A 26,183-nucleotide genomic window follows, 5' to 3' on the forward strand; every position below is an offset into this window, starting at 1 on the left:
AAACGGCAGCCTCCAAACTTGGAATTTCGAAACAAAACCTATGCCAATCGTTTGTGCTACGTTTGTGCCGGAATGTACCGCAAAAATTTTCGTTTGTACCACTTCTGGTACGAAGTTATAAGAGTTTTAAAGTGGGGGGCTGGGGAAACGGCAACCCCCTACCTTGGAATTTCGAAACGAAATCTATGCCAATCGTTTGTGCTACGTTTGTGCCGGAATATACCACAAAAATTTTCGTTTGTACCACTTTCGGTACGAAGTTATAAGGGTTTTAAAGTGGGGGGGTGGAGAAACGGAAGCCTCCAACTTGGAATTTCGAAACAAAAACTATGCCAATCGTTTGTGCCGGAATGTACCGCAAAAATTTTCGTTTATACTACTTCCGGTACGAAGTTATAAGGGTTTTAAAGTGAGGGGCTGGGGAAACGGCACTCCCCACCTAGGAATTTCAAAACTAAACCTATACCAATCGTTTGTGCCGGAATGTACCGCAAAAATTTTCGTTTGTACCACTTCCGGTACGAAGTTATAAGGGTTTTGAAGTAGGGGGCTGGGGAAACGGCAGCCTCCAAACTTGGAATTTCGAAACAAAACCTATGGCAATCGTTTGTGCTACGTTTGTGCCGGAATGACCGCAAAAATTTTCGTTTGTACTACTTCCGGTACGAAGTTATAAGGGTTTTAAAGTGGGGGGCTGGGGAAACGGCAGCCCCCACCTACGAATTTCAAAACAAAACCTATGAGAATCGTTTGTGCTATGTTTGTGCCGGAATGTACGGCAAAACTTTTCATTTGTACCACTTCCTGTACGAAGTTATAAGGGTTTTAAAGTGGGGAAGCTGGAGAAACGGAAGCCTCCAAACTTGGAATTTCGAAACAAAAACTATGCCAATCGTTTGTGCTACGTTTGTGCCTGAATGTACCGCAAAAATTTTCGTTTGTACCACTTCCGGTACGAAGTTATAAGTGTTTTAAAGTGGGGGGCTGGAGAAACGGAAACCCCTTACAGTGAAATTTCGAAACAAAACCTATGCCAATCGTTTGTGCTACGTTTGTGCCAGAATGTACCGCAAAACTTTTCGTTTGTACCACTTCCGGTACGAAGTTATAAGGGTTTTGAAGTGGGGGGCTGTGGAAACGGCAGCCCCGCACCCAGGAATTTCGAAATGAAACCTATGCTCACTCTTTGCACTACTTTTGAACAGGAACATTTCGCTAAACTCTTTTTGTACCACTTCCGGTACAAAGATACGAGAGTTTCAAACTACGGGGCTGCCGTTTTCATACACCCTCGGAATTTCGAAACGAGACCTATGCAAATCGTTTAACAACATTTGTGTCGGAATGTATCGCAAACAGTTTTGTTAGTATCACTTCCAGTACAAAAGTATGACAGTTTTAACTAGGGGGCTGCCGTTTCCCGAACCTCCCACCTTGGAATTTCGAGATAAGACTATGTCAATCGTTTGTGGTACGTTTTTACCGGAATGTACCGCAAAAAAAATTACGTGCCTGAATTTGGCCCCCCACCTCTCCCAAATTACACCAAACGTTGCACATCGTTAGTGCACGTTAGTGCATTTAGAACTAACGTTAGTGCTATCAGCGTTTACGAGATATTGAAGATTTTGGTGGGGGACCAACTTCATATGAAGTTAGCCCCCCACCCATCTTTATGCAGACAGATTTTCACAAAACTTAGCGCATCGTTAGTGCATCGTTAGTGCACTTAAACACACTAAGCACTACCGTAAGGGCTACCATATTTTAATATTATTCAAGATTTTCGGTGGGGGAGCTAAGTTCAGAAATATCAAATTCTATACAAATAGAGGTAGAAACATGGGGGTGACGGTAATCGTTAGTGCATCGTTAGTGCACTTAAACACACTAAGCACTAACGTTAGTGCTACCATATTTTGGGATTTATTCAAGATTTTGGTGGGGGGCCAACTTCAGAAATATCAAATTCTATACAAATAGAGGTAGAAACATAGTGTTAACGGCAATCATTAGTGCACTTAAACGCACTAAGCACTAACGTTAGTGCTACCATATTTTGAGATTTATTCAAGATTTTTGTTGGAGGGGCCAACTTCAGAAATATCAAATTCTATACAAATAGACGTAGAAACATAGTGTTAATGGCAATCGTTAGTGCATCGTTAGTGTATTTAAACGCACTAAGGACTAATGCCAGTTCTACAATATTTTGGTATTTATTCAAGATTTTTGGTTAGGAGTCAACGTCAGAAATATCAAATTCCATAGAATTGATGTATAAATATAGGGTTAACGGCAATCGTTAGTGCATTGTTAGCGCACTTAAACGCAATAAGCACTAACGTTAGTGCTACCATGTTTTGGGATTTATTCAAGATCTTTGGCGGGGGGCCAACTTCAAAAATATCAAATTTTATACAAATAGAGGAAGAAACATGGAGTTAACAGCAATCGTTAGAGCGTGATTAGTGCACTTAAATGCACTAAGCACTAACGTTAGTGTTACCACATTTTGAGATTTATTCAAAATTTTTGGTGGGAGCCAAGTTCAGAAATATCAAATTCCATACAAAGAGTCAGTATTTTCAGGAATCAGTAAGGAATGCACTAATTACTTTGTTAGTGCTTGAAGAGGGCGCAAATTCACGCTGACCACCAAAGATATTTTACTTGTAGCACCTACACTAATTAAGCACTAACGTTAGGGGTTGGTGCACGAAGAAGCACTAACGATGCACTAAGGATTGTCCTGGAAATGATCATTAGTGCTTTTTAATTTGGCAGAAATTTGACACAGTGAAAAACTCCCCTTAAATTTCTTATGAGAGTTTCCTGAGATGTAACTGGCCATAACTACACTAATAGTGAAGCACTAACGAAAACGGCTCTAATTTTTTCGTTATTGGTTGAAGTGGGGCGCCAAGTTCATGAAAGCTTCCAAAGTTTTTTTTACTTGTAGGACCTACATTAATGAAGAACTAACGTTAGGTGTTAATGCACTAAGAAGCACTAACGATTTCAGTAGAAGAGGTCATTAGTGCTTTTGATTTTGGCGGAAATTTGACGCAATGAAAAATTCCACATGAATCTCTTATGGGATTTTTGTGGCATATAATTGGCCATATCTACATCAATAGTTAAGCATTAACGGAACTATGAGTGTTTTGCAGAAGCGGTAACGATACATTAACGAATGGACTTATTTTTCGTTACTGCTTGAAGTGGGAACCAAGTTCACGCTGGCCCGCAAAGGTTTCTTACTTGTAGCCCCTACACTAATGAAGCACGAAACTTAGGTGTTGGTGCACTAGGAAGCACTAATGTTACAAGAAAGAAAACTTTCGAAATTATCGTGAACTTAGCCCCCACTACAAGCACTAACGAAAAAATTAGTTTTATACGTTAGTGCATTGCTATTACATCTAGAAGATACAAGTAGTTTCGTTAGTGTTTCACCATTAGTGTAGAAATGGCCAATTATAAGTCTCAAAACTCCCATAAGAAACACATGGGGAATTATTCATTGTATCAAATTCCCATCGCATTCAAAAGCACTAATTACCTCTGTTAGTGCAATTGTTAGTGCATCGTAATTGCTTCTTAGAGCACAAACACCTAACGTTAGTGCTTCATTAGTGTAGGTGTTACAAGTAAAAAACCTATGGGGAAGTCAGCGTGAATTTCGCACCAACACTTTAAGTACTAACGGAAAAAATAGTCCAATTCGTTAGTGGTTCTATAAAGCACTAAAAATTTCGTTAGTGCTTCACTATTAGTGTAGTTATGGCCAATTACATATCACGAGACTCGCAAGAAATTTAGGCAAATTTTTCATTGAATCAAATTTCCGCCAAATTCAAAATCACTAATGATCTCTTCTAGAGCAATCGTTAGTGCATTGTTAGTGCTTCTTAGTGCATCTACATCTAAGGTTAGTGCTTCGTTAGTAAATGTGCTACAATTAAAATACCTTTTGAGGCCAGAGTGAACTTAGCGCCCCAACTTCAAGCACTAACTAAAAGCTTAGTGCCATTCGTTAGTGCATTGGTAGTGCTTCTGGAAAACACTAACAATTTAGTTAGAACTTCAATATTAGTTTACTTATGGCCAATTACATGAAACGAAACACATAATAAATTTATGGGAAATTTTTCATTGCGTCAAATTTCCGTCAAATTCAAGAGTACTAATGATCTATTCTAGTGCAATCGTTAGTGCATCGTTAGTGCTTCTAGAAAACACTAACAGTTTCGTTTGTCCTTCAATATTAGTGTAGTTATGGACAATTACATGTCACTAAACTCCTATAAGACATTTATTGGGAATTTTTAATTGCATCAAATTTCCGCCATATTCAAAAGCACTAATGATATCTTCTAGTGCAATTGTTAGTGGTTCTTAGTGCACCAACCCCTAACGTTAGTACTTCATTAGTGTAGGTGTACAGGTACAATATCTTTGGAGGGCACGGTGAACTTGCGTCAACTTCAAGCACTAACAAAAAATTAATGCCATTCATTAGTGTATCGTTAGTGCTTCTAGAAAGCACTAAATGTTTGTATGAAATTTGATATTTCTGAAGTTGGCCCCACCAAATATCTTGAATAAATCCCAAAATATGGTAATGTTAACCTTAATGCTTAGTGCATTTAAGTGCACTAACGATGCAATAACGATTGTCTTTAACTGCATGTTTCTACCTCTATTTGTATAGAATTTGATATTTCTGAAGTTTGCCTCCATCTAAAATCTTGAATAAATCCCAAAATATTGTAGCACTAACGTCAGTGTTTAGTATTTTAAGTGCACTAACGATGCACTAACGATTGCCGTTAACTCTATGTTCCTATCTCTATTTGTATAGAATTTGAAATTACTGAAGTTGCCCATCCCACCGAAAATCTTGAATGAATTCCAAAATATGGTAGCACCAACGATAGTGCTTAGTACGTTTAAGTGCACTAACGACGCACTAACGTTTGCCATTAACCCCATGTTTCTATCCCTATTTGTATAGAATTTGTTATTTCTGAAGTTGACCACCCCACCAAATTTTTTGAATAAATCTTAAAATATAGTAGCACTAACGTTAGTGCTTAGTGCGTTTAAGTGTACTAATGATGCAATAATGATTGCCGTTAACACTATGTTTCTACCTTTATTTGTATAGAATTTGATATTTCTGAAGTTGGCCCCCACCAAAATCTCGAATAAATCCCAAAATATGGTAGCACTAACGTTAGTGCTTAGTGCTTTTAAGTGCACTCTATGTTTCTATCTCTTTTTGTATAAAATTTGATGTTTCTGAAGTTTGCCCCCCACTTTAAAAATATTATAACTTCGTACCGGAAGTGGTACAAACGAAAATTTTTGCGGTACATTCTGGCACAAACATAGCACAAACGATTGGCATAGGTTTTGTTTCGAAATTCCAAGTTTGGAGGCTGCCGTTTCTCCAGCCCCCCACTTTAAAACTCTTAAAACTCCGTACTGGAAATGGTACAAACGAAAATTTTTGCGGTACATTCCGGCACAAACGATTGCCATAGGTTTTGTTTCGAAATTCCAAGTTTGGAGGCTACCGTTTCTCCAGCCTCCCACTTTAAAACCCTTATAACCTCGTACCGGAAGTGGTACAAACGAAATTTTTGCGGTACATTCCGGCACAAACGTAGCACAAACGATTGGCATAGGTTTTGTTTCGTAATTCCAAGGTAGGGGGTGTCCGTTTCCCCAGACCCTACATTAAAACTCTTAAAACTTCGTACCGGAAGTGGTACAAACGAAAATTTTTGCGGTACATTCCGGCACAAACGTAGCACAAACGATTGGCATAGGTTTTGTTTCGAAATTCCAAGTTTGGAGGCTGCCGTTTCTCCAGCCCCCTCCCCCCCACTTTAAAACCCTTATAACTTCGTATCGGAAGTGGTACAAACGAAAATTTTTGCGGTACATTCCGGCACAAGCGTAGCACACGATTGGCATAGGTTTTGTTTTGAAATTCCTAGGTGGGAGGCTGCCGTTTCCCCAGCCCCCCCCACTTTGAATCCCTTATAACTTCGTACCGGAAGTGGTACAAACGAAAGTTTTTGCGGTACATTCCGGCACAAACGTAGCACAAACGATTGGCATAGGTTTCGTTTTGAAATTTCAAGGTGGGGGGCTGCCGTTTCCGCAGCCCCCCCACTTTAAAACTCTTATAACTTAGTATCTTAAGTGGTACAAACGAAAATTTTTGCGGTACATTCCGGCACAAACGTAGCACAAACGATTGGCATAGGTTTTGTTTCGAAACTCAAAGGGGGGGGGGGGGCTGGCGAAATGCACCTTAATTCGAGTTTTATCTGTCTATGAAACATCGAAAATATGAAAAACAGGTTTTGTCATGAACGTAAACTCTAAACTATAACTGAGAATTGAAATTAACGTATACAGAGAGCATTATGAAAAGTCTACGCTCATAGTATTAGCCGTTTCGCACTACACTATCCTGCCTTAACGAAAGGTCAATTCTGGGATCCGTCCTGAGACAGACCCGGGGAAAGCATAATAATATTGAAGGAAAAACAAGTAGTTGACAACATAAACTAATGTACTCCAATAACAATATAATTTCTAGTATTTTGCAAAATATTGAGTTGACAAAGATCTAATTGGTTAGAATAAAATATTATATTGTAAACATTATCACTTACGCTCGTTATTCTATAAAGTTCTGTAAAATGAAAATATTTTGAGTGTAAGAATTTTTTAAATAACGATTACGCATGAAATTGAATCTTACTTCTTTTTCTTCTTTCAATTGCACAAATTTTATCATCAGATGCAGACTGAATTCTCATTGCCTGTTTCCATTATGTAGTCCCGTTACGGAATAGTTTATATAAGATTTCTTTTGAATTAAACTTATCCCATAGTTCCTGTACTGGTTTTGTTTGCTTATTAGATTCTTAATATTATAAAGCTTCCCTTTATATACACTGAGAAAAATCCGTTCTCCGGACAGTGGTATATTGTATATACAAGCCGTGAACTGAGTATTTTCTTTCAAAGTAGAAAAATGGGAAATCTCACTCTAGTTTTAAGTAGTCAAGAATGTGGCGATGTTTACAACGTGTAGGGTATACTGAAAATGCGTAGAGCAGTACAAGAAAATGTTGTCATTTCCAAAAATGAAGATTGCAGCTGTGAAAGTTTCAGAAGTTTTCTGAGTACGACCGGAAATTGGAACAACCGAATTCTGAAGAAGAAAATTAATTATTTTAGTTTTCTCAATATTCTGTTTTTTAATTTTCCATTGAACTAAAATTCTGTTTGGAAATTATTGTGGATTTTTTTCCTCTTATAGAGTCATTACACATACCTTCAGTTTTCAGTAGTCCTCATTCCCAATCATTGCCAACTCAACTGGGAGGTTGACATTCTGTGTCGGTAGTTTGTGGTTCGCAACCTTTCTTACGATGGGTTGCGGATGGCGGACTGCAGGCCTGGATGCCGAGCTGCAAGTTGTGATGGAAGAGGCTCTGGAATCATCATCTTTGGGCAAATTTAAGTTCCATTTTCCGGGGACAACTGGCTTGGTAAGTGGATCAGTGATTGTTGGTGACATACCTGCACGGAGCCTAGTGGTTTCGCGACCACCAGTCAATGATACATTTGCACAGTCCATATCCTAAGGAAAGTGAACATCGTTGCACTATACACAAACAATTAATCATTTCACTACGTTTATTTATTTATTTTTGTAAAAAGGAGTGCATAATAAATTAAAAATATCAGAATGTGGGAGCAATACATAGGTATCTTAAACTATTCTATCAGGCCTTGTTTCCATTTTGTACTAATATTCAATAACACACTGAGCAAGGCTATGTGATAATATGTAAAAAACAGTATCACGTAACAGTTTCAACACAATAACTATGTCTTCATCAGACTTCCACTCCTTCTGGCTGCTTGGGAGTTGGTCATCACTTATATAAGTCTCCGGAGATCAACTTTTAATTAGGCTCCGCCCCTTCATTAAAAAGTAACACTTGTGTGGCTTTCACTTTCACTTTTTAGCTGCACACGTGTCCAATTAAAAGTTTACTTTTTTCGTTGGATACATCCTCTCCTCTAATTATCCTTATTTTCCTTATTAATTTTTCCTCTTTCTTTCTTCTTCCTTTTCATTTCTTCTTCTTTAAGCAGGATCTTCTCTCACTCTTTATTTATCGAGAATCCTGCATTCCAATTCATCACCTTGTCTCCTGCCCTCATAATCTCCCTAGCTTCCTTCCATTTTCTCACCAAAGTTCTGTTCTCTACTTCTATGACCTTTGCTCCTTCCCACCCTATGCTGTGGTTTGTCTCTTTCTGATGCTTGTATATCGCCTTGTTAACCCTTTTCAATCTTACATCATCCTGGTGCTGTTTAATCTTTTCTTGCATTTTCTTTTTTGTTTCTCCTATGTAAATTTTGTTACACTCCGTGCATCCTACTCTATATATTACTCCCCTTTGATCTTTGTCCGCTACAGCTTTTCTCTTGATTCTTCTTACTAATTCAATTATTCTGCTTCCTCCTTTCCTGTACGTCCTAATTCCTGCTTTCCGAAGCATTTTCTTTATCTTCTCTGTTTCTTTGCCTAGACTTTCTATTCCAAACCATTCTTTGTTCTTGTCTTCTTCCTTTTTCTTTCCCTCTCTTGCTATGTCTCTTGTGATCTTATCCTCTTCGTTGTATCCGTTTCTCCTTAGGTGTGTCCAGAACTTCTTTAAATCGGTTCTCTTCTGTTCTTCATTTGTGTTTAGGTCTCCTATTCTTTCTTCCATGCTTTTTATGAAATTCTTCTTTGTCCCCTCATCCACATCACTTCGTTTGTGGCAATACACTCCCGCTGCACACTCTTTTTGGTACCAGGATGTAATAAACTCTCCTTCTTCCGACTTCTTAATTTTCATATCTAAATAGTTTATCTCCTTGTCTACTTCTATTTCATTTTCTAGTCTAATCTCTTTCTTTTCATCTTCCACGTCCCTTATGAATTTCTCCAGCTGCTTTTTCGTTCCCTTCCATATTCCTAAACAGTCGTCCACATAACAGCAAAAAAGAAGCAGAAGTAGGAGAAAGACAAAGGGGGTCCTAAACAGAGATTCTTTTCTGCACAGAATTGCCGGCCGAGATATAAAACACCATATTTCAGGAATCTACTTTGCCTTTCTCGCACAAGACTGTAAGTTGAATATTTGGATATAGAATTGCTAACTTCCTTGACGATCACCTATCAGATCAGCTCTGCGACTGAGAGATTTCGAGAAATAGGGCTCCAAAATTTATTTTCCCACATTTTGGACACCTTGTTTCCCCAGAACGGCCAGTTTTCGACCCATATGTACTGGGTCTTTTAATTCTTGATTTGATGCCAGGAATGTACAACCTATGGACTGTAAATTTTAATTTTCATTAATAGATAGGTAAGGTAGGTAATTTCATTAATACCTAAGTAGTAAATATATATACTTTTTTAGTTTTCAATAATAATAATAATAATAATAATAATAATAATAATAATAATAATAATAATAATAATGCAGTTATCTAGATTCTTAATCGAGTAGGAGAATGCTTAGATTCAAGGATTCATAAAGCATTATTGCAGTGTCAGTTGGCTTCACTTTGTAACACAAGGAGATACAGTAGCTGTCCATCAGTCATCTAAAGATATGTGGTAAACAGTTTTTTTTTTTCTTTCTTATTAAGATCTGAGTTAATTCACCATAAATTATTATTTAAAATTTATTACTCAGTCTTGTTTAGTTTTACTGGGGAGCGTTAAAGAAAAGTCTTCAACTTACCTTTAGAGTTGTCGGTTAACCAAGATGTCAAAAAGGAGGATGATCGATACGCAGCTTCACTTCTTTCTTTTGCTTTCTTCCTGTATGCCGCTGCAGATGGTTTCTTTGACATTGTTGACTGATAGATAACAATTCAAAATGCCTCGGAAAGCTCTCAAGCTAAACTAATGGACAAAACTGCATTCAGCCTTCACTTGCAAAATCCCTTGCTACAAGAAACACTTAGGCAGTGTTGCCACAGTCCTAGCTCTGGAGTGGGCTGGAAAATAGTACCAAATTGAAACAAAAAGGGCTGAATTCATTTTTTGCCAAAAAGTAAAATATTTTTACCCACGTATGATCACCCCTGATCTAACTTTAGGCCTATACATAAAGTTTGTTACAACGCTTCGATATAGATCTCTAAAACGCAGAAATGTTCGGGCATTTTTATATTCAATATGGCGTCACTAGTAAACAACTTAGCCCGGTAAGCCGGCAACTACGTCAATGTATTTTTTCGTGCTATACCGTGCCGTTGGGGGTGCGGTACCGGGCGCCGAAGTAATTCGGAAGCAAAAAGAAAAGATCTATAAAAAGTGCTTGAAATCAAGGAAAACAAGGGTTTATTCTTTAAAATTGTATTACGCTTCGTGCCAACCATAGTGGCGCTTTGTGTCCGCATATGTACGGGTTCGCTGTCGTATATTTTTGCCCAGGCGCTGATTTTCCACGGTACGGCACTGGTGCTATTATTGTTTTGATGTTGAATCTTTGCAACGACACAGAAATTATAGATTTACTTCAGCACACGCTGGTCTTCTTCAGAATATGCAACACTTGATTCAATGTGTGTACTTTAAAAAAAAATAAGATTTCAAGCTAAAATATCCCCACACTGCTTCTTTCTCGTCTCTTTCCTGCGCGGCGCGGATGCGCCCATCTAGCGTCACTTGTTTCCCAGTATAGTTCGAATTACGAATTTTCCACACAAAGTTTGTATTGTTATGTGGTGCAACGTAACAGAATGAATGTTCACCAGAATACAACACATGAGAGACCCGGGTTCGATTCCCGGCGGGAGCTCATGTGGTTCGGATTCCACGTTAATCAGTAGGTCCACGTCTCATATAGCCTCGCTGCTGAAAGGGACGCTAAACTAAAATCAACTCAACTCAAGAATACAACACAGTATGAGTAACATGAACCTATGAAAATGTGACAATATTTGTTAAATAGTGCTGAATTGGGTAGAATTGTACCAACTTTTTCACAAAAGGGGCTGAAAATGCCAGCGTGGTACCAACGGGCCGATGAATGACAAAAAGGGCTGAATCTGGTACAACTGTACCAAGTGTGGCAACACTGCACTTAGGCGTACAAGAAACAATTAAATACACCGAGGCGTGTAACCTATCTTTTCCGCCACAAAACTGCCCTCTAGTTTAAAAGAATTACAGCAATTGCGTAACATTACAGGGGGCGCGTCTGAGCTAAACCCTTCAACCACCAGCAAGCAACAGCAATCGGTAACTTTTCGCCCCCACCCCTATTGATAACAGCGTTGTAAACTTCAAAGCTGTTCTCAACGGAATTATACAAATAGACAACTCCTTGTGGTAGGAAAGGAAAAGGGGGGATTCTCTGTGGTCGTCCAAGGGAACAAATGCATGCAATTTTAGGTTTTTAATGTATGACATTATACCTATTTAGATGAGACTCTCTCTCTCTCTCTCTCTCTCTATATATATATATATATATATATATATATATATATATATATAATCAAAGAGGTCCCATGGAAAAGACCAAGGAAACTTTCGATTTCTTTTAACCTCTAGAATAAGTTCCTTGAGGGAAAGGGTGCGATTTTTAAAACAATTGATATATCTTCTTTCCGGCGCCCCTCCAACCACGCGCCCGGGCACGTGCCCCCTCTGCCCCCCCCCCGTTGTTGCGGGAAATAATTACTATTTTATTGTTTTAAAACTGTACGTAAATACAACATAATTTCAACTACCATAATTCAACATTCAAGCAATAGCTAATAAAATTGCTACATCCGCAATTCGATTACAAATGCAGTAGGGATGGGCACAAGACGAGTCGAGACAGGATTTTCCTGACAAAATTCGAGTCGAGACAGGGCTCTTCCAATAGAGAAATATACATTTTTCCGAGTCTAGACATTACTTTTACAGCACATTTTCGAGACGAGACAGCCACAAATCTTGTCTCGTGCGCATCGCTAAAGTGCAGTAAATATCCCCGCAGTATAGAATCGGACATTTTCATAGTAAATAACCAAACAATATGAGACCAACAATAAACCATCTCACCCAAGGAGAATTTTAATTAAATTAGAAAAATTATTAATAATATCATTGAAAGAACTACTTAGATTGTTTTTATAAGAAAGGAAAGAATACAGATATAATATAAGATCAAATCTTTAAGCCACATTAATAATTTCTCTGTTAAAGCAAGTATAGTTTTAAGAAAGTGCACTAATGTCTGTCAAGTTATTAAGATTGCATGCAGTCCAGATCGGATGGACTTTATATGAGTGCCCCCTGGTACAGACAAAACACAATCATTAAGAAAAATGATTTTTTTGAAGTCCGGATCCGATGGATCCCTATGTGGGTGTCCCTTGGCTGTAACCATACTTCCCACCTATAACTTACTAACGATGCAACTATAACAACACGCTCAGGAGTTCATAATGTAATTCAGGAATATCACAAGAGTTGACTTATATATGCTGCAAAACGTTGAAAACATTGCTCGTAAAATCTGATTTAATGGTTTAAAATAAAAATCCTTTTTAAACCATTTAATTTGCTTTCTTTCTCTCTGTTAAAATATTGCAATCAACATTCTTATCAATCAATTCTGCTGGTTAAATCTTTGTTTCATTAAATATTTGTTGTTTCGAATTTTACAATCACTTCTGCTTGTCCATCAGGGCCACTTTTATAGGTCCTCCCGAAAATTTTAAATTGTAAGGTGTGTGATTTAATATTTCATTGAAAAGATAATGGAAAACAAATAGATTTTATAGGAAAACAAGTCCCTCAAGTCCGCCTACAAGCCTTCTTCTCCCGTATTGTTGACCTGCCTTTCTTCTAATTGCATTTTTCTAATATTTAAGTTGCACGGGAAGTTAGCTAACTATATTTCACTGATTCGGTTGTTTTACATACTATTATTTTTTTTTTTAGTTAAAAATGTTTTGTGTATTTAAAAAATGATTATATATCATTGTTCGCAAAGGTTTGTGAAATTAAGCTGCAACACTAGTAAACGATAACGATTTATTGTAAAACTTATAATGAGAAGATTTTACACTTTAAAATACAGAAATGAATAAATATTAGCCCGTGACTCATTTTTTTAAAATATAATTTTAAATTATGTCACCGCTTGTATATTTGTTTGTGTTTCTATTAAATGTAAGAGTAAACTGAGAACATGATAATTAACGTTTACGAATAATGTACTTTCGCTCAGAATTGCACGAGTAAAACAATAATAAAAATTTATGAGTTTTCATAATCAGAGTAGATTTTAAGTAGTTATTTAGTAGCAACAGAATATAGGAAATATACAATTTTAAGCAAATTTCTAATGTAATAGATTTTCACTGAACTGTTACATGACAGTGTCGTGTTAGGATAGCTAAATAACTTGAAGATACGGGTCTGACTGAAATGTTGTATTGTAATGTAGGTTAAGTAATATTTTTTAAATATTTTCAGTGTATTAAAAATAGTTAAGCACCGTAGATATGGGTCTGATTGGCATGTTGTAATGTATATACATTACGTAATATAAAACTATAGGTTTCAGTGTATTATAAAATAGCAACTCCCCTAAACTACGGATCTGACTCTGGCATGTTGTATTGTAATGTAGGTTAAGTAACATAAAACTATTATTTCCAGTGTATTAAAAAATAGTTATCCTCGTAGATACGGGTATATCTCAGGAATGTTGTATTGTAACTAGGTTAAGTAATAATTGACTATTATTTTCAGTGTATAAAAACCTAGTTGCCCCAAAAAATGTCTCTGCCCCTCCGATTGCCCCTAAAAAAATAAAACTAGCGTCGTCATTGTTTTCAGAAATGTCATTCGTTTCAAAGAATCAGCGAAAAGAAGAATTTCTTCGCATTTCGTTAAGAGCAGTTATGCAACATTCAAGGCATTTTCACCGAATTTATTCCACTTGTTTCCAGAGTCGTAACTAAGAGGGGGCCAACGGGTTGGTTGCCCCGAGTGTTGATAGAAAGGGCGCCGAAGGAGCAAGAAGAAACAAAAAAGTGATGAAAATGAATAAAAGATGCATTGCCCCTAAAAAGAATTGACGCCCTATTAAATCAATATTGTTGTCAGTTTGCAAAAAAGTAGATTTGGTAAAAATTTTCTTGCTCGCTCAGCTCGCAACAAAAAAGTTTCAATCACTTTTTTTTTTAAAGTTTTATGTCGCACGATTATGCCGGGTAGGCAAAAGGAGACGGGTTTCAATCACAGTCGCAACAACATTTTACTTCGTACTTAAAGAAAGTTATTATACTGTATATGATTTGTTAATGACGATTTGATATATAAGGTGCCAAGTAATGATTTATAGCGTACACAAGAGCGTTTTCAAAATGAGAAACGGTCAAAGTCTGAAATACGTGTTCGGTGCTTTGATGGTGATGAGTTTGGTTAGATAATCACGCTTTTCTACCCAATCAGATTAATCACGACGGTGAGAATGAAGATATGAAAATCATATGAGTGAATAGACACTCCCAAGCTGCTGTTTGCGTGGGAATATTAAAACTAAAGGTAAACAAGGGAAACAATAAAATTTTCGAAGAATAGTGGCTTAAAGGGTCATAACTTAACCCAATGAATTTCGTCTTTTTCAAAGTACGAACACTACCAGAAGTTTTTTTTTATTATTATTTTTATTATTCCTTTGATATATAAGAAATGCTTCCAATTTGAAGGAATTTATTGGGATCATTTCTCCATCAACTACTACAATGTTTATAGAGGTAGTTGGTGAGTATTTCAAATTATATGCGCTCTATAAATATTGTTGCGTAAGTACCGCAGGATTCTGAAACATGGATATTTGGATAGAGCACATACTAGTTCCTAAATAAAGTCTTGACTCGACCACAGTAGACCCCATAATTTTGGAGTTATAGACCTTTAAACTTCATTTTTTTATCATGTTTTTGGCAGCCTATAACTCCGAAAGGAAGCATTTGTGCACCCAAGTTGGTCTATACGTTTCGTCTTATCTTCGTGTCAGCAATCATCTCCCAAACATTGTCGGTGTTGTTTTGAAACACCCTGTATATTTCTTCTTGTGCATACGTATCTAATTTTGTGACATTACTACCTACATTCAACACTAACATATATGTATGTTAATGTATTTTTAATATGTTAATTAATAATAAGTAACCTTAAATTTAGAACTTTCATTTATTAAAACACGTTGAGCGCCGCGGTGAATTTTCCTTTTTTTTTTTTTTTTTTATCTATAGGGCTGCTAATAATTTTGTAGATGAAAAGTAATAAAATGCAATGTTACTGGACGGTTAGCACAAAATCTTTCGAAGGGGCCGTGTCGGTCTCTTCTAACGGAGAAGTCTCGCCAAGATCGGCCTAACGGTCTCCTAAGAAAGTAACGAAACAGAGTAGACATGTAGGTCCCATGGGACCGACGCCGTCCCTTGAGCGAACCAACTGTCGGTCTCATCTGGCGTACATGACGCTTAATTTGTTAACATTACATAATTACTATTATTTCAAACATATATTGTAGCCAATGGGGTTTAAAATGATTTAGGGGACGCCGTCTCCATCCGCAAAAAGTATGTACGGCGTCCCCCAGTTCCTAAAATATTACAATGGGCAAAGTAGGCAGAGGGACGGCGTTACCTCATGCTGCTACCTACCGTCCCCCTTCCTTTTTAGATCCATTTTTACCAATGGTAGCCAACTATATTTTGGATTTTAAATACAAACATTAAACAAAATCTTCTGCTCCATCGATCAATATCGAGAAATTCCAAAGAAGGTTCCTTCTGAATTTCCATTAAATTTCACAAAATAGTTTTTACCAGTGGCGTAGGGAAGGGGGGCCGGAGGGGCCGGGTCCCCCCAAAGAGGTCCGACAATGTACTTTGGTACTTTGATGTTTGTAATTTTTTATATATTTTTATGTTTATATATTTTTTTGTTTGTAATTTTTCTATATGTACCTATAACAGCACTTGCCCCCCCCCCCAAACAGACATCCTGGCTACGTTACTGTCTATTTCAGAACAAAACATGTCACTAAACAGTTTCTGGACAAGCTGAATGAAAGAAAGGAAGGGCAAAAATAAAGATTTTCCTTTGAGGTTTTGGTTTCATTCAAAAGAAAAATATTTGAGGAAAAAATGTTAACAGGAGAGGATGGAAAACAATACTAAACACTTGTAGCATGTGACTATCTCACAACAATCTCTGATGTTTGATCAATTGGAGCAATTCAGAAGATTTGCTTAAGTTAGATGAGTTCAGGGTGTCGAAATAAGAACTTCCTCGCAATTGAAGCGCTTGGAGGATAAAGGTGTTATGTAACAAATTGAATATGACGGGAAAATTGACTTTCACAATGTTATCCGTTAACATACCGCCTTTACCGTTCCTAAATATCTGCACTCAGATGAGAACTCACTACATAATATGTTACGTGGCATGATTAACATATAACACGTGCATGAATTGCCAGAATGCAACGTTTCAGAAAATGTAACATAATACCTTTATCCTCCAAGCGCTTCAATTGCAAAATATCGCAAAACGTTTTACAAAAGTGGTTAAAGCGGAAAAAAGGCAATTATGTTAATTTAGGTGAGGAAAATGTGCAAAGAAAACAAAAAGCAACGGAGAAAAATCTAAACAAGATATTAATTCAGAGGAAGACTCGCAAAACGCTTTAGAAAAACGGCTAGAACGAAAAAATGATAGTAGTGGTGTGCAAAAACAGCAATTGAGAAGCAACGAAGAAATATCTAGATAAGTCAGCACTTCAGAAAAAGATATTATTATTATTATTATTATTATTATTATTATTATTATTATTATTATTATTATTATTATTATTATTATTATTATTATTATTATTAAAACTAAACATTCTGACGCAACAAATGCATATATATAAAACACTAAGCCCCCACCAAACAACAATCCTGGCTACGCTACTGGTTTTTACCATAAAAGAATCGAAATTAAAATGATATTTGTGTGGTCACATGCTGAATAAAATTTAAAAATTTTACAATTGTTACTGGAAATTAATGCAATCACTCATTTCGGACATTTTAAAAGCACATAGTTTCTCATGTATTGAAATTTCATTTCTCATCGATACTATGAAAAGTAAATAGCCCTAATTGTACTATAACCATATAATCCAACTCATTGAATATTATTGAAGAAAATTTTAACGTTTTAAGTGAACCTCGTATAAAAGAGCTTTTAGGAATTTTTCTATCAGCAAACAGACGAATACGCATATATATGTTTGTGTGTGTCGCGTCTATGACGGAAGTCTTGGTGGATCCTCTCGTCTCTCCAAATAAGGTGCTAAAATCCGACATATTGAGCAAACTTCGTCTCCAAACTTTCCCTTCGATAGGTTGCCATAGTTATTTTTAGCTCTAACATCAACAGGTTGCATTGTGAGCTTCTCCGCTGGGTACAAGCACGGAGAAGCGGGGAGAAAAGCTAAGTCAGTCTGACGATTGTTTCTGGTGTAATAATAGAATGTAACCAGGCAGTGTCTAAATCAAAGATGTAGATAAACAGCAGTGCGCAAACTATGTTAAATATATAATGTATTCAATTACAGTGTTTAGTGCATCAAAAGTTAAATGGTACAACGATGAACCAACACTAAATATATGGTCCATTGTTTATGACGAAAATGTTGCCGAGAAAAGAAAATCTAAGTTTAAAACATTTGTTCGTAATTGTTGCTCGTAAAGTCGTCTTAAGGGCAACGAGCTAGCTGCGCAATGGAAAAACTCCAAGACCATCCGAAAGAAGACAAAATGGAAAGTAAGGAAATTTGTCCCTCCAACTTTAAGTATATTCCCGTGGAACCCCCAAAAAATTATCTTTCTGTACCATCAAAGTGAGTGAGAAGTAAAAATGTGAAATAATAAAAATGTACGATGTAGTGAAGTTCAACCGGTAATCCGCGACTTCCGCGTCTTCCGCGATTGTAATAAGTTAATTGGGCCAAGTGTTAAATTCCATTATTATATCCAATTATTCATATCAAAGTGCCAAAGTGTAATTTATTTTGTATTAGTGAAGTTTTAGTGTTATTCATTAAAATCAAGAAAATATAATTGCACGTATCCTTTTATCAAAATTATGATTTAAATTCGTATGTTAGAGTTGAAGATAACATAATTTATTTTTCTTTCCAGCATAAATAATTAATGCCTACACAACGTAATAATTTTCGCATTATTAAATATTATCGGCATTGAGAATACGTTTAGAATCAGTCTTTATGTCAGTTTCTCAGAATGTTCTGACCCGAACTCTGAACTGTACTGTCCAATGGCTATATGATCGGCTTTGGTAAAATCTCTGAACTGCTATTAAAGCCTAAAGGAAACGTTCAGGATATAGAGGATCGAATCCCAAACTATCATAAATGCCCAAGCCCTCATAGGGAACTGCAGGACTCGAACCACATAGTTATAGTACTGTGAATTTCCGTAACTGTTCTTCAAGTGGATTTGTATAGGACCCAAGGGAGTTTTGTCAGGTTGAACAAAAACTCCAAAATAAGCCTCTAGAAAGCAGCTCTTATTTGTAAAAGAACTCATAATGATCGCTTTTGGCTGTTACAATAGTCTTTCCAAGCAACTTAATAAAAATTCAGTATAACGTACAACGAGTCATTTACGCTATTTGTCGCCCGGGGCAAGAACTCGTATTAGCTTCCCACTGACCAACTAAACCAAAACGCTCCTCCGTATATTTGCGCAATTTGCGCTTTTCCAATCTGGTGCCCGGGGCACAAGCCCCGTTTTCCCCCTAGGTACGTCATTGGCAGCATAATAAGAAAGGCTGCTTTTATTATAAATGTAAAAAAAAAAAAAATTAAAATTAAAAAAACAGGAAAAAGCTTGGTAAAATTACTTTACGGGGCGCCGAAATCCCTATCTACGGCTCTGCTTGTTTCTCATATTCCGGGACAAGGAAAAAATTAATAGTAAAAAAAAAAAAAATCCTTGATTTAACACATCCATGAAGTTAACTTTCATTAAAGAAAATAGTTGGTAACAGTATAGTTTGGAATCAAAAATATTTTTCTCCAATTGATGTAATTTTCCTACAAAACATTGAAAGTTCCCCCGCCTTTTAGTTTTCCAAGGTTTATTCTCCTTCCCTCACGTAAGAAAACTAGGGAGCTACTTTCCCTTCGATATAAAAAAAAAAAATGTTCATTGGGTTAGCATAACTGAATTAATACTACCTTAGATTTATCTTCGTTGTACGATAACGGTGGTATCACAGAAATGCTTCGTTACGTTTTAATTACCATGCTCGAAGCAAGGGCATAATTTACCCATTTATGCTTCTTCAAAAATTGCAGTCACAAAATCTAAATAGACTTGGCAGGAGCACTTCCAACGAGATTGTTTTTTTTTTTTTTTTTTTTTTTTTTTTTACTGTTTTCCGCAGACGATAACGTCGTCTCTTCGGGAGTAAGAGATTGTTTACTGCTGAGGTATAGTGTCATTATCCTCTATCTTAAATAGCGCTTCTTTAAAATTTGGTGTCTAATACTTGTAAACACGACATAAAGTTTTCATTTTAGAGATACTGGCAGGAACGAATAATTTTAGTTAATCGAAATTTAGTAAAGCTTTTCTGTAACCAATAACATTCTCACCAATTCTGAGAATATTTTACTCTAAACAGTGTGCTGCCACCTATTAATAACACTTATACTAATTTTAACAATAACATTTATTTCCTTATTAAAATCACTGAGTGATGAGGAAGAGTATCAAAAGAGTAAATCAATTTATTTGCAAGAGTTTGTGTAAACAAGTGACATACACAAAGTATTTCCTGGGTTCTCTTCAGTGGTGCAACCAGGATTTTATTTCGGGAGGAACCAAGACTACCTACTACAGAAGTCTACAAACGACGTGGTGCACCGTCTGATGTGGACAAAATTGAAAGTTCGAATTCTTCCCATTACAAGAAATTGAGTTATTCCTGTATTAACATGTTAAAAGGCTTAAAATAAAAATTCAGATTTACAAATTCCCTATTATTAACAGTTACAATTTTTAAAACTTACACTGTATACCCTAATTATTATTTTGTACATCTTTATTTTTCATATGCACTCTTTACTAACCTTTATTACTCTAAGAAATTAACATGGATCACTAGGTGTTCTCGATACGTCCGAGAAGTTGCCCCCCCCCCCTCATTAAAGCACTAATGATCTCTTCTAGTGCAATCGTTAGTGCTTCGTTAGTGCTTCTTAGAACACCAACTCCCAACATTAGTGCTTCAAAAGTTTGGACGCTAGATTAAAAAAACTTGGGGGGGGGGGCAACTTCACGTTAGCCCCCCCAGAAAGCACTAACGATTAAACCTAGTGCAATCGTTAGTGCATCGTTAGTGCTTCCAGAAAACACGAATAGTTTCGTTAGTGCTTCACAACTAGTGTGGTTATGGCCAGTTATATGTCACGAAATTCCCATAATGAATACATGGGGAATTTTTAACTGGCTCTAATTCCCGCCAAATTCAAAAGCGCTAATGATCTCTTCTAGTGCAATCGTTAGTGCTTCGTTAGTGCTTCTTAGAACACCAACTCCCAATATTAGTGCTTCAAAAGTTTGGACACTAGAAGCAAAAAACTTTGGGGGGTGGGCAACTTCACGTTAGCCCCCCCCAGAAAGCACTAATGATTAAACCTAGTGGAATCGTTAGTGTATCGTTAGTGCTTTCAGAAAACACGAATAGTTTCGTTAGTGCTTCACAACTAGTGTGGTTATGGCCAGTTATATGTCACAAAATTCCCATAACGAATACATGGGGAATTTTTAATTGGCTCTAATTCCCGCCAAATTCAAAAGCGCTAATGATCTCTTCTAGTGCAATCGTTAGTGCTTCGTTAGTGCTTCTTAGAACACCAACTCCCAATATTAGTGCTTCAAAAGTTTGGACACTAGAAGCAAAAAACTTTGGGGGAGGCAACTTTACGTTAGCCCCCCCCCCAGAAAGCACTAATGATTAATCCTAGTGAAATCGTTAGTGCTTCCAGAAAACACGAATAGTTTCGTTAGTGCTTCACAACTAGTGTGGTTATGGCCAGTTATATGTCACGAAATTCCCATAAGGAATACATGGGAAATTTTTAATAGGCTCTAATTCCCGCCAAATTCAAAAGCACTAATGATCTCTGTTAGTATTTTCTTATTTCCCTTCAAAATAGTGTTTTCTTGACCCAAAGATGGCATTGGAATGCATTTTTTGTAAACAGTCCCTGTTTCCAACTTTCACCCCAAAGACAACCGTTAAGGAAGGGAGAAGGGGGAAGAAGTGTCCTCGCCGGAGCGAAGAGGGTTCGTCGCGAGGAACAGAAGTGAGCATGATGGACAATGCGAGTGCGCGAGTGGTTTGTGTGCGTGAAATTAGCATTTAACATAGACAAACAATCTATCAAACAATTGCGTATCAAGAACAATCAGCCTAAATGATTATTTGGCACTCAAGTGCAATAGTGCAAGACAATGTGTTTTTACCACGTCAATTTCGTGTTTCAATTATAAAACAAACAAACAAAAACAATCGATCAAGTGAAACAATAGATTCAAGTTAGCTTTATTAACTATTATTTAGTTAACTTTATTAATCTACAATCATATGTTTCTTTAATTGATTTATATTTGTTATTCCACTTACTATATATATGATAAATTAAATTACTATTGAATGCGAATGCGATCATTATTCAACTCGCGTATCCGTGGATGAACCTCCTATGGAAATACAGTTCTGTTATAAATTAACAGTGGTCCTCCAACTATTGCTAATCAACCAGACATACCAAACATAACAAACATTGGTCCTACTAGGGCCGGATACGCGAGTGGAGAGAACTCGTTAGTGTGTTGACAGTTTTAGTGGACAAATTAATTCAGTGCATTAGAAAAAACAATATGGCGGCGTACGTGAGCGTCGGGTAGAGCATTTCCCGCGCGTCAGTGCAGTGGTGCCACATCACACCCAGATCGGAGAGAAGAGGTCCAGGATTGCAGCAGCAGAGCAGCATCCAGGCAGCAGCTTTACAACCAAAGGTCAGTAAGTATTTATCTGGCTCGTCCTGTATTTTCCTTGCTTGTTTAAATCAATTTTAGAAATGAGTGAGACACAACGCCTGTTACGCCAACGCGCTGCGTACAAAGGGAAAATTTCGCGCATACAGACATTTATAAATGAATTTGACGAAGCCCAACAAAATGTAGAAGACATCAAAGCACGGGTGGAGCATCTGGACAGGGTGTGGTTAAAACTGCAAGAAATACAAGATGCCATTGAAATCGAACAAGAGGAGGATACCGACAACACAGGGGTAGAAATCGAAAACTTGTATTTCGGGGTAAAGGCACAATTGCAAACGCTTCTGTCGAAAGAAGAACACAAGAATCAGTCTTCAGATCATGACGCATCAAGAGCAAATACACACACACAAATAAAGTTGCCCGCGATTGAGATTCCTCACTTTGACGGGGATTACAAACAGTGGCTTCCCTATGAAGACACATTCAGATCACTCATACACAATAATAAAGCATTGTCGCTATTCAAAAACTGCAGTATTTGAGATCATCTTTGAAAGGGGAAGCGCTAAAATTAGTACAAAATCTGCCCATCACAGAAGCAAATTACACAGTAGCATGGAAATTACTGTCAGACAGGTATTCAAATAAACCGTTAATAGCTGCATCGTACATTCAAGAGATCCTTAATATTCGTCAGGTGCAAAAAGAAAGCGCAGCAGAACTCAGGGAGTTTGTAAACACCGCGGCAAGCAACATGAACGCATTACAAGCGCTCAAAACAGATGGTCAGCTATTAGACATCATTCTTATTCAACACTTTGTGTCACGATTAGACAGTAGCAGTAGAAAAGCATGGGAGCTACGCAAAACTGAAACACCATTTCCCACGCTTGACGAATTCCTGTCATTTTTGGAGAAAAGATGCCAAGGGTTGGAAACAATGACTGCGAACACAAGTGAAGTAAAGGGGGCAAGAGTACATCAATCTCAAACAAAGGGTGTTAAGGGCAATCATACGAGGGCGTATGTGTCCACAGTTTCTCGTGCATGTCAGTTTTGCAAGGAAGCACATCCTATATTTGCATGCCAATTATTTATTAAAGCGAGTGACAAACAAAAGAATGAGTGTGTTCGCAAGAATAATCTCTGTATTAACTGTTTGCGGGAAAATCATCGAGCAAGCGAATGCAAATCAAGTTCGTGCAAAAAATGCGGCAAAAGGCATAATACATTGTTGCATTATAATAAACAATCAAGCGCGTCATCTTCTTCAGAGGGAAGAAAGGCAGAGAATAACAGAAGCAGCAACACGCCCAATGGATCCCAAGAGGAGCAAGATAATGTCCAGGGTTCATATTGCACACTTAAAGGGTTGCATATGTCACAGGTGTTACTCTCCACGGCCATGGTGAAGGTTAGGGACAGCAATGGACAGTGGATTACATGTCGGGGCCTCCTGGACAGCGCATCCCAGAGCCACTTCATTTCGGAGACATTGGTCCAGCGTCTGCGTCTCAAGAAGCATAGAAGACACATGCCCATCCAAGGCATAAACGATGCTGCGTCAGAAGCACGGTTTTGTGTTGATATCGCACTACAGTCAATGGTGACGTCATACCAGGAAACATCAGTTGTTCAGTGTTGCCACGCATCACTGGAAATTTACCAGCGGAAAGAGTGGACTGCAAAAATTGGAAAATCCCGAAGAATATAGCACTGGCGGATCCCACTTTCAACGTTCCAGGGAAGGTCGACTTGTTGTTGGGTGCGGAAGTATTCTTCAGGATACTCAAAGCGGAGCGGAAGTTGCTGGGAGAAGAGCTTCCGGTACTACAAGACACACAGCTGGGTTGGGTCATCGCAGGAAGCATCCCATCAGAATGCCACAGGAACAGTCCAGTGACGTCATTCTTCACCAGAACCGAAGACAATCTTCACGATCAACTTCGTCGTTTTTGGGAGCTGGAAGAAGTGTTCACCAACACTCGGACCGCCGAAGAATCAGCATGTGAAACGCATTTCCAGAAAAATTTTGTGCGAGACGAGACAGGCAAATTTGTGGTTCGTTTGCCATTGCGTGAAGACAGATCTGTACTTGGTGACTCATTGCAACAAGCAACAGTTAGACTACAACAACTGGAGCGGAAACTGAAGCGTCAACCCGAGCTACAAACATCATATGTAAATTTTCTTGAGGAATATGAGCAATTGGGACACATGAAAGAAATTCAAGAATCGAAGTTAAGAGAAGAAAACAAAGGAGCAGCATTTTACCTACCACATCACGCCGTGTTCAAACCCAGCAGTACCACAACGAAGGTTCGTGTAGTGTTCGATGCGTCAGCTAAATCTACAAGTGGCAAGTCACTAAATGATATTCTCATGGTGGGGCCTACGTTGCAGCAAGATCTGTTCTCCATTGTATTGCGATTTCGTGCCCACCCTATAGTGTTTACGGCTGACGTAGAGAAAATGTACCGCGCCATTAGAGTACATCCCGATGACACATCATTGCAACGTATTCTATGGCGAAGATCACCTGAAGAACCAATTCGAACATTCGAGCTTCAGACCGTAACCTATGGCATGGCTTCGTCATCATTTTTAGCTACAAGATGCTTGCAACAGCTGGCGGAAGAGAAATCACATTTATTCCCTCAGGCATCGAAAATATTAAAAGAAGATTTTTTCATGGACGATCTCGCAAGCGGCGCGAGCAGCACAGAGAAGGCTTTAAGGCTACAAGCAGAACTCATTTCTTTGCTTCAAGGGGGAGGATTCAACTTACGAAAATGGTGTTCAAATAGTGCAGCTTTGTTGGAAGCTATTCCGCCAGAAAATCGAAAAATTGAATTTCCCATCAAGTTTCAAGATGTGGAGGGCGTCAACACATTAGGTCTATCCTGGCATCCAGGCAAGGACAAATTTTTCATTAAACATCGGCCAGCAGACATCATTGAAAATTCAAGTAGCATCACCAAGCGACAGGTGGCGTCTGTGGTGGCGACTATCTTTGATCCACTAGGTTTGATAAGCCCAGTAGTAATCACATACAAGTGTTTTCTGCAAAGATTGTGGTTAGAACCAATCACATGGGATGATGAACTACCGCCGGAACTTCACGCAAGATGGCAACACTTACATCAGCAATTAGCATTCATTAAAGATATTCAAGTAGATCGTTTCGTTTTAGTGGAAGGAGAACCAGTCAGCATTGAACTATGTGGTTTTGCGGACAGCAGCGAATCAGCTTATGGAGCATGTATCTACGTACGATCAACGAATCAAAATGGTCAAACAAAAACACAATTGCTGTGTGCGAAATCACGAGTAGCACCGCTAAAGAAAATCACATTAGCCCGTCTAGAATTGTGTGCAGCATTGGTACTCGCAACTTTGCTTCATAAAATTCTGCCTGTGCTACAGTTCAAGATAGACAACATTTATTTGTGGTCTGATTCCCAGATTGTGCTTGCTTGGTTATCGTCACCGCCCACAAGATGGAAACCGTTTGTTGCGAACAGAGTTGCCCAAATACAGGACATGACTCAAATCAACGACTGGCAACACTGCAGATCAGCAGACAACCCTGAGGATATGCTCTCTCGTGGTGTCGAACCTGCTTCCATTCAGGACCGAAAGATCTGGTGGGAGGGGCCTCCATGGTTGTCACAGCCCAAGGACTCATGGCCTTCTTCAAGAAAGAAATCCAGCATTCAAGACGTTCCCGAAACAAGAGAAAAACAGTGGTAGCTTTGACTACACAAGAGCCTCAGGATGACGTCATCAGCAAGTTTTCAGGACTAACGAAGCTAGTGCAAGTGATAGCTTATTGTCGCCGTTTCATTCACAACGCAAGAAGAGGAAACGAGCGAAAGACAGGCAGTCTATCAACGAGTGAACTAAACAATTCGCTACAGCTGTGTATCAGATTAGTGCAACAAAAGGAGTATAAGCAAGAATTCAA

General features: G+C 37.9%; 2 protein-coding genes across 2 annotated transcripts in view; one reads left to right on the forward strand and one right to left on the reverse strand.

Moving 5' to 3' along the window:
* LOC145670413 (phospholipid-transporting ATPase ABCA3-like) overlaps positions 1 to 6,797 on the reverse strand; it is a 541,163-nt gene extending 534,366 nt beyond the window's left edge. Inside the window, exon 1 of the mRNA XM_081739072.1 lies at positions 6,699 to 6,797. The gene's annotated coding sequence lies outside the window, so the exon portion shown is untranslated. The remainder of the gene's footprint in view (positions 1 to 6,698) is intronic.
* A 666-nt stretch (positions 6,798 to 7,463) lies between these two features.
* Positions 7,464 to 25,969, forward strand: LOC145670050 (uncharacterized). The gene is made up of 3 exons (XM_081738399.1): positions 7,464 to 7,583; positions 22,752 to 23,763; positions 23,817 to 25,969. The coding sequence occupies exons 1-3, from the start codon at positions 7,464 to 7,466 to the stop codon at positions 25,967 to 25,969; spliced, it is 3,285 nt and encodes a 1,094-aa protein (XP_081594525.1).
* The last annotated feature ends 214 nt before the right edge of the window (positions 25,970 to 26,183 follow it).

The sequence above is a fragment of the Thermobia domestica genome, chromosome 14 (assembly GCF_964235325.1).
Source record: "Thermobia domestica chromosome 14, izTheDome1.hap1.1, whole genome shotgun sequence".
Taxonomy (NCBI): domain Eukaryota; kingdom Metazoa; phylum Arthropoda; class Insecta; order Zygentoma; family Lepismatidae; genus Thermobia; species Thermobia domestica.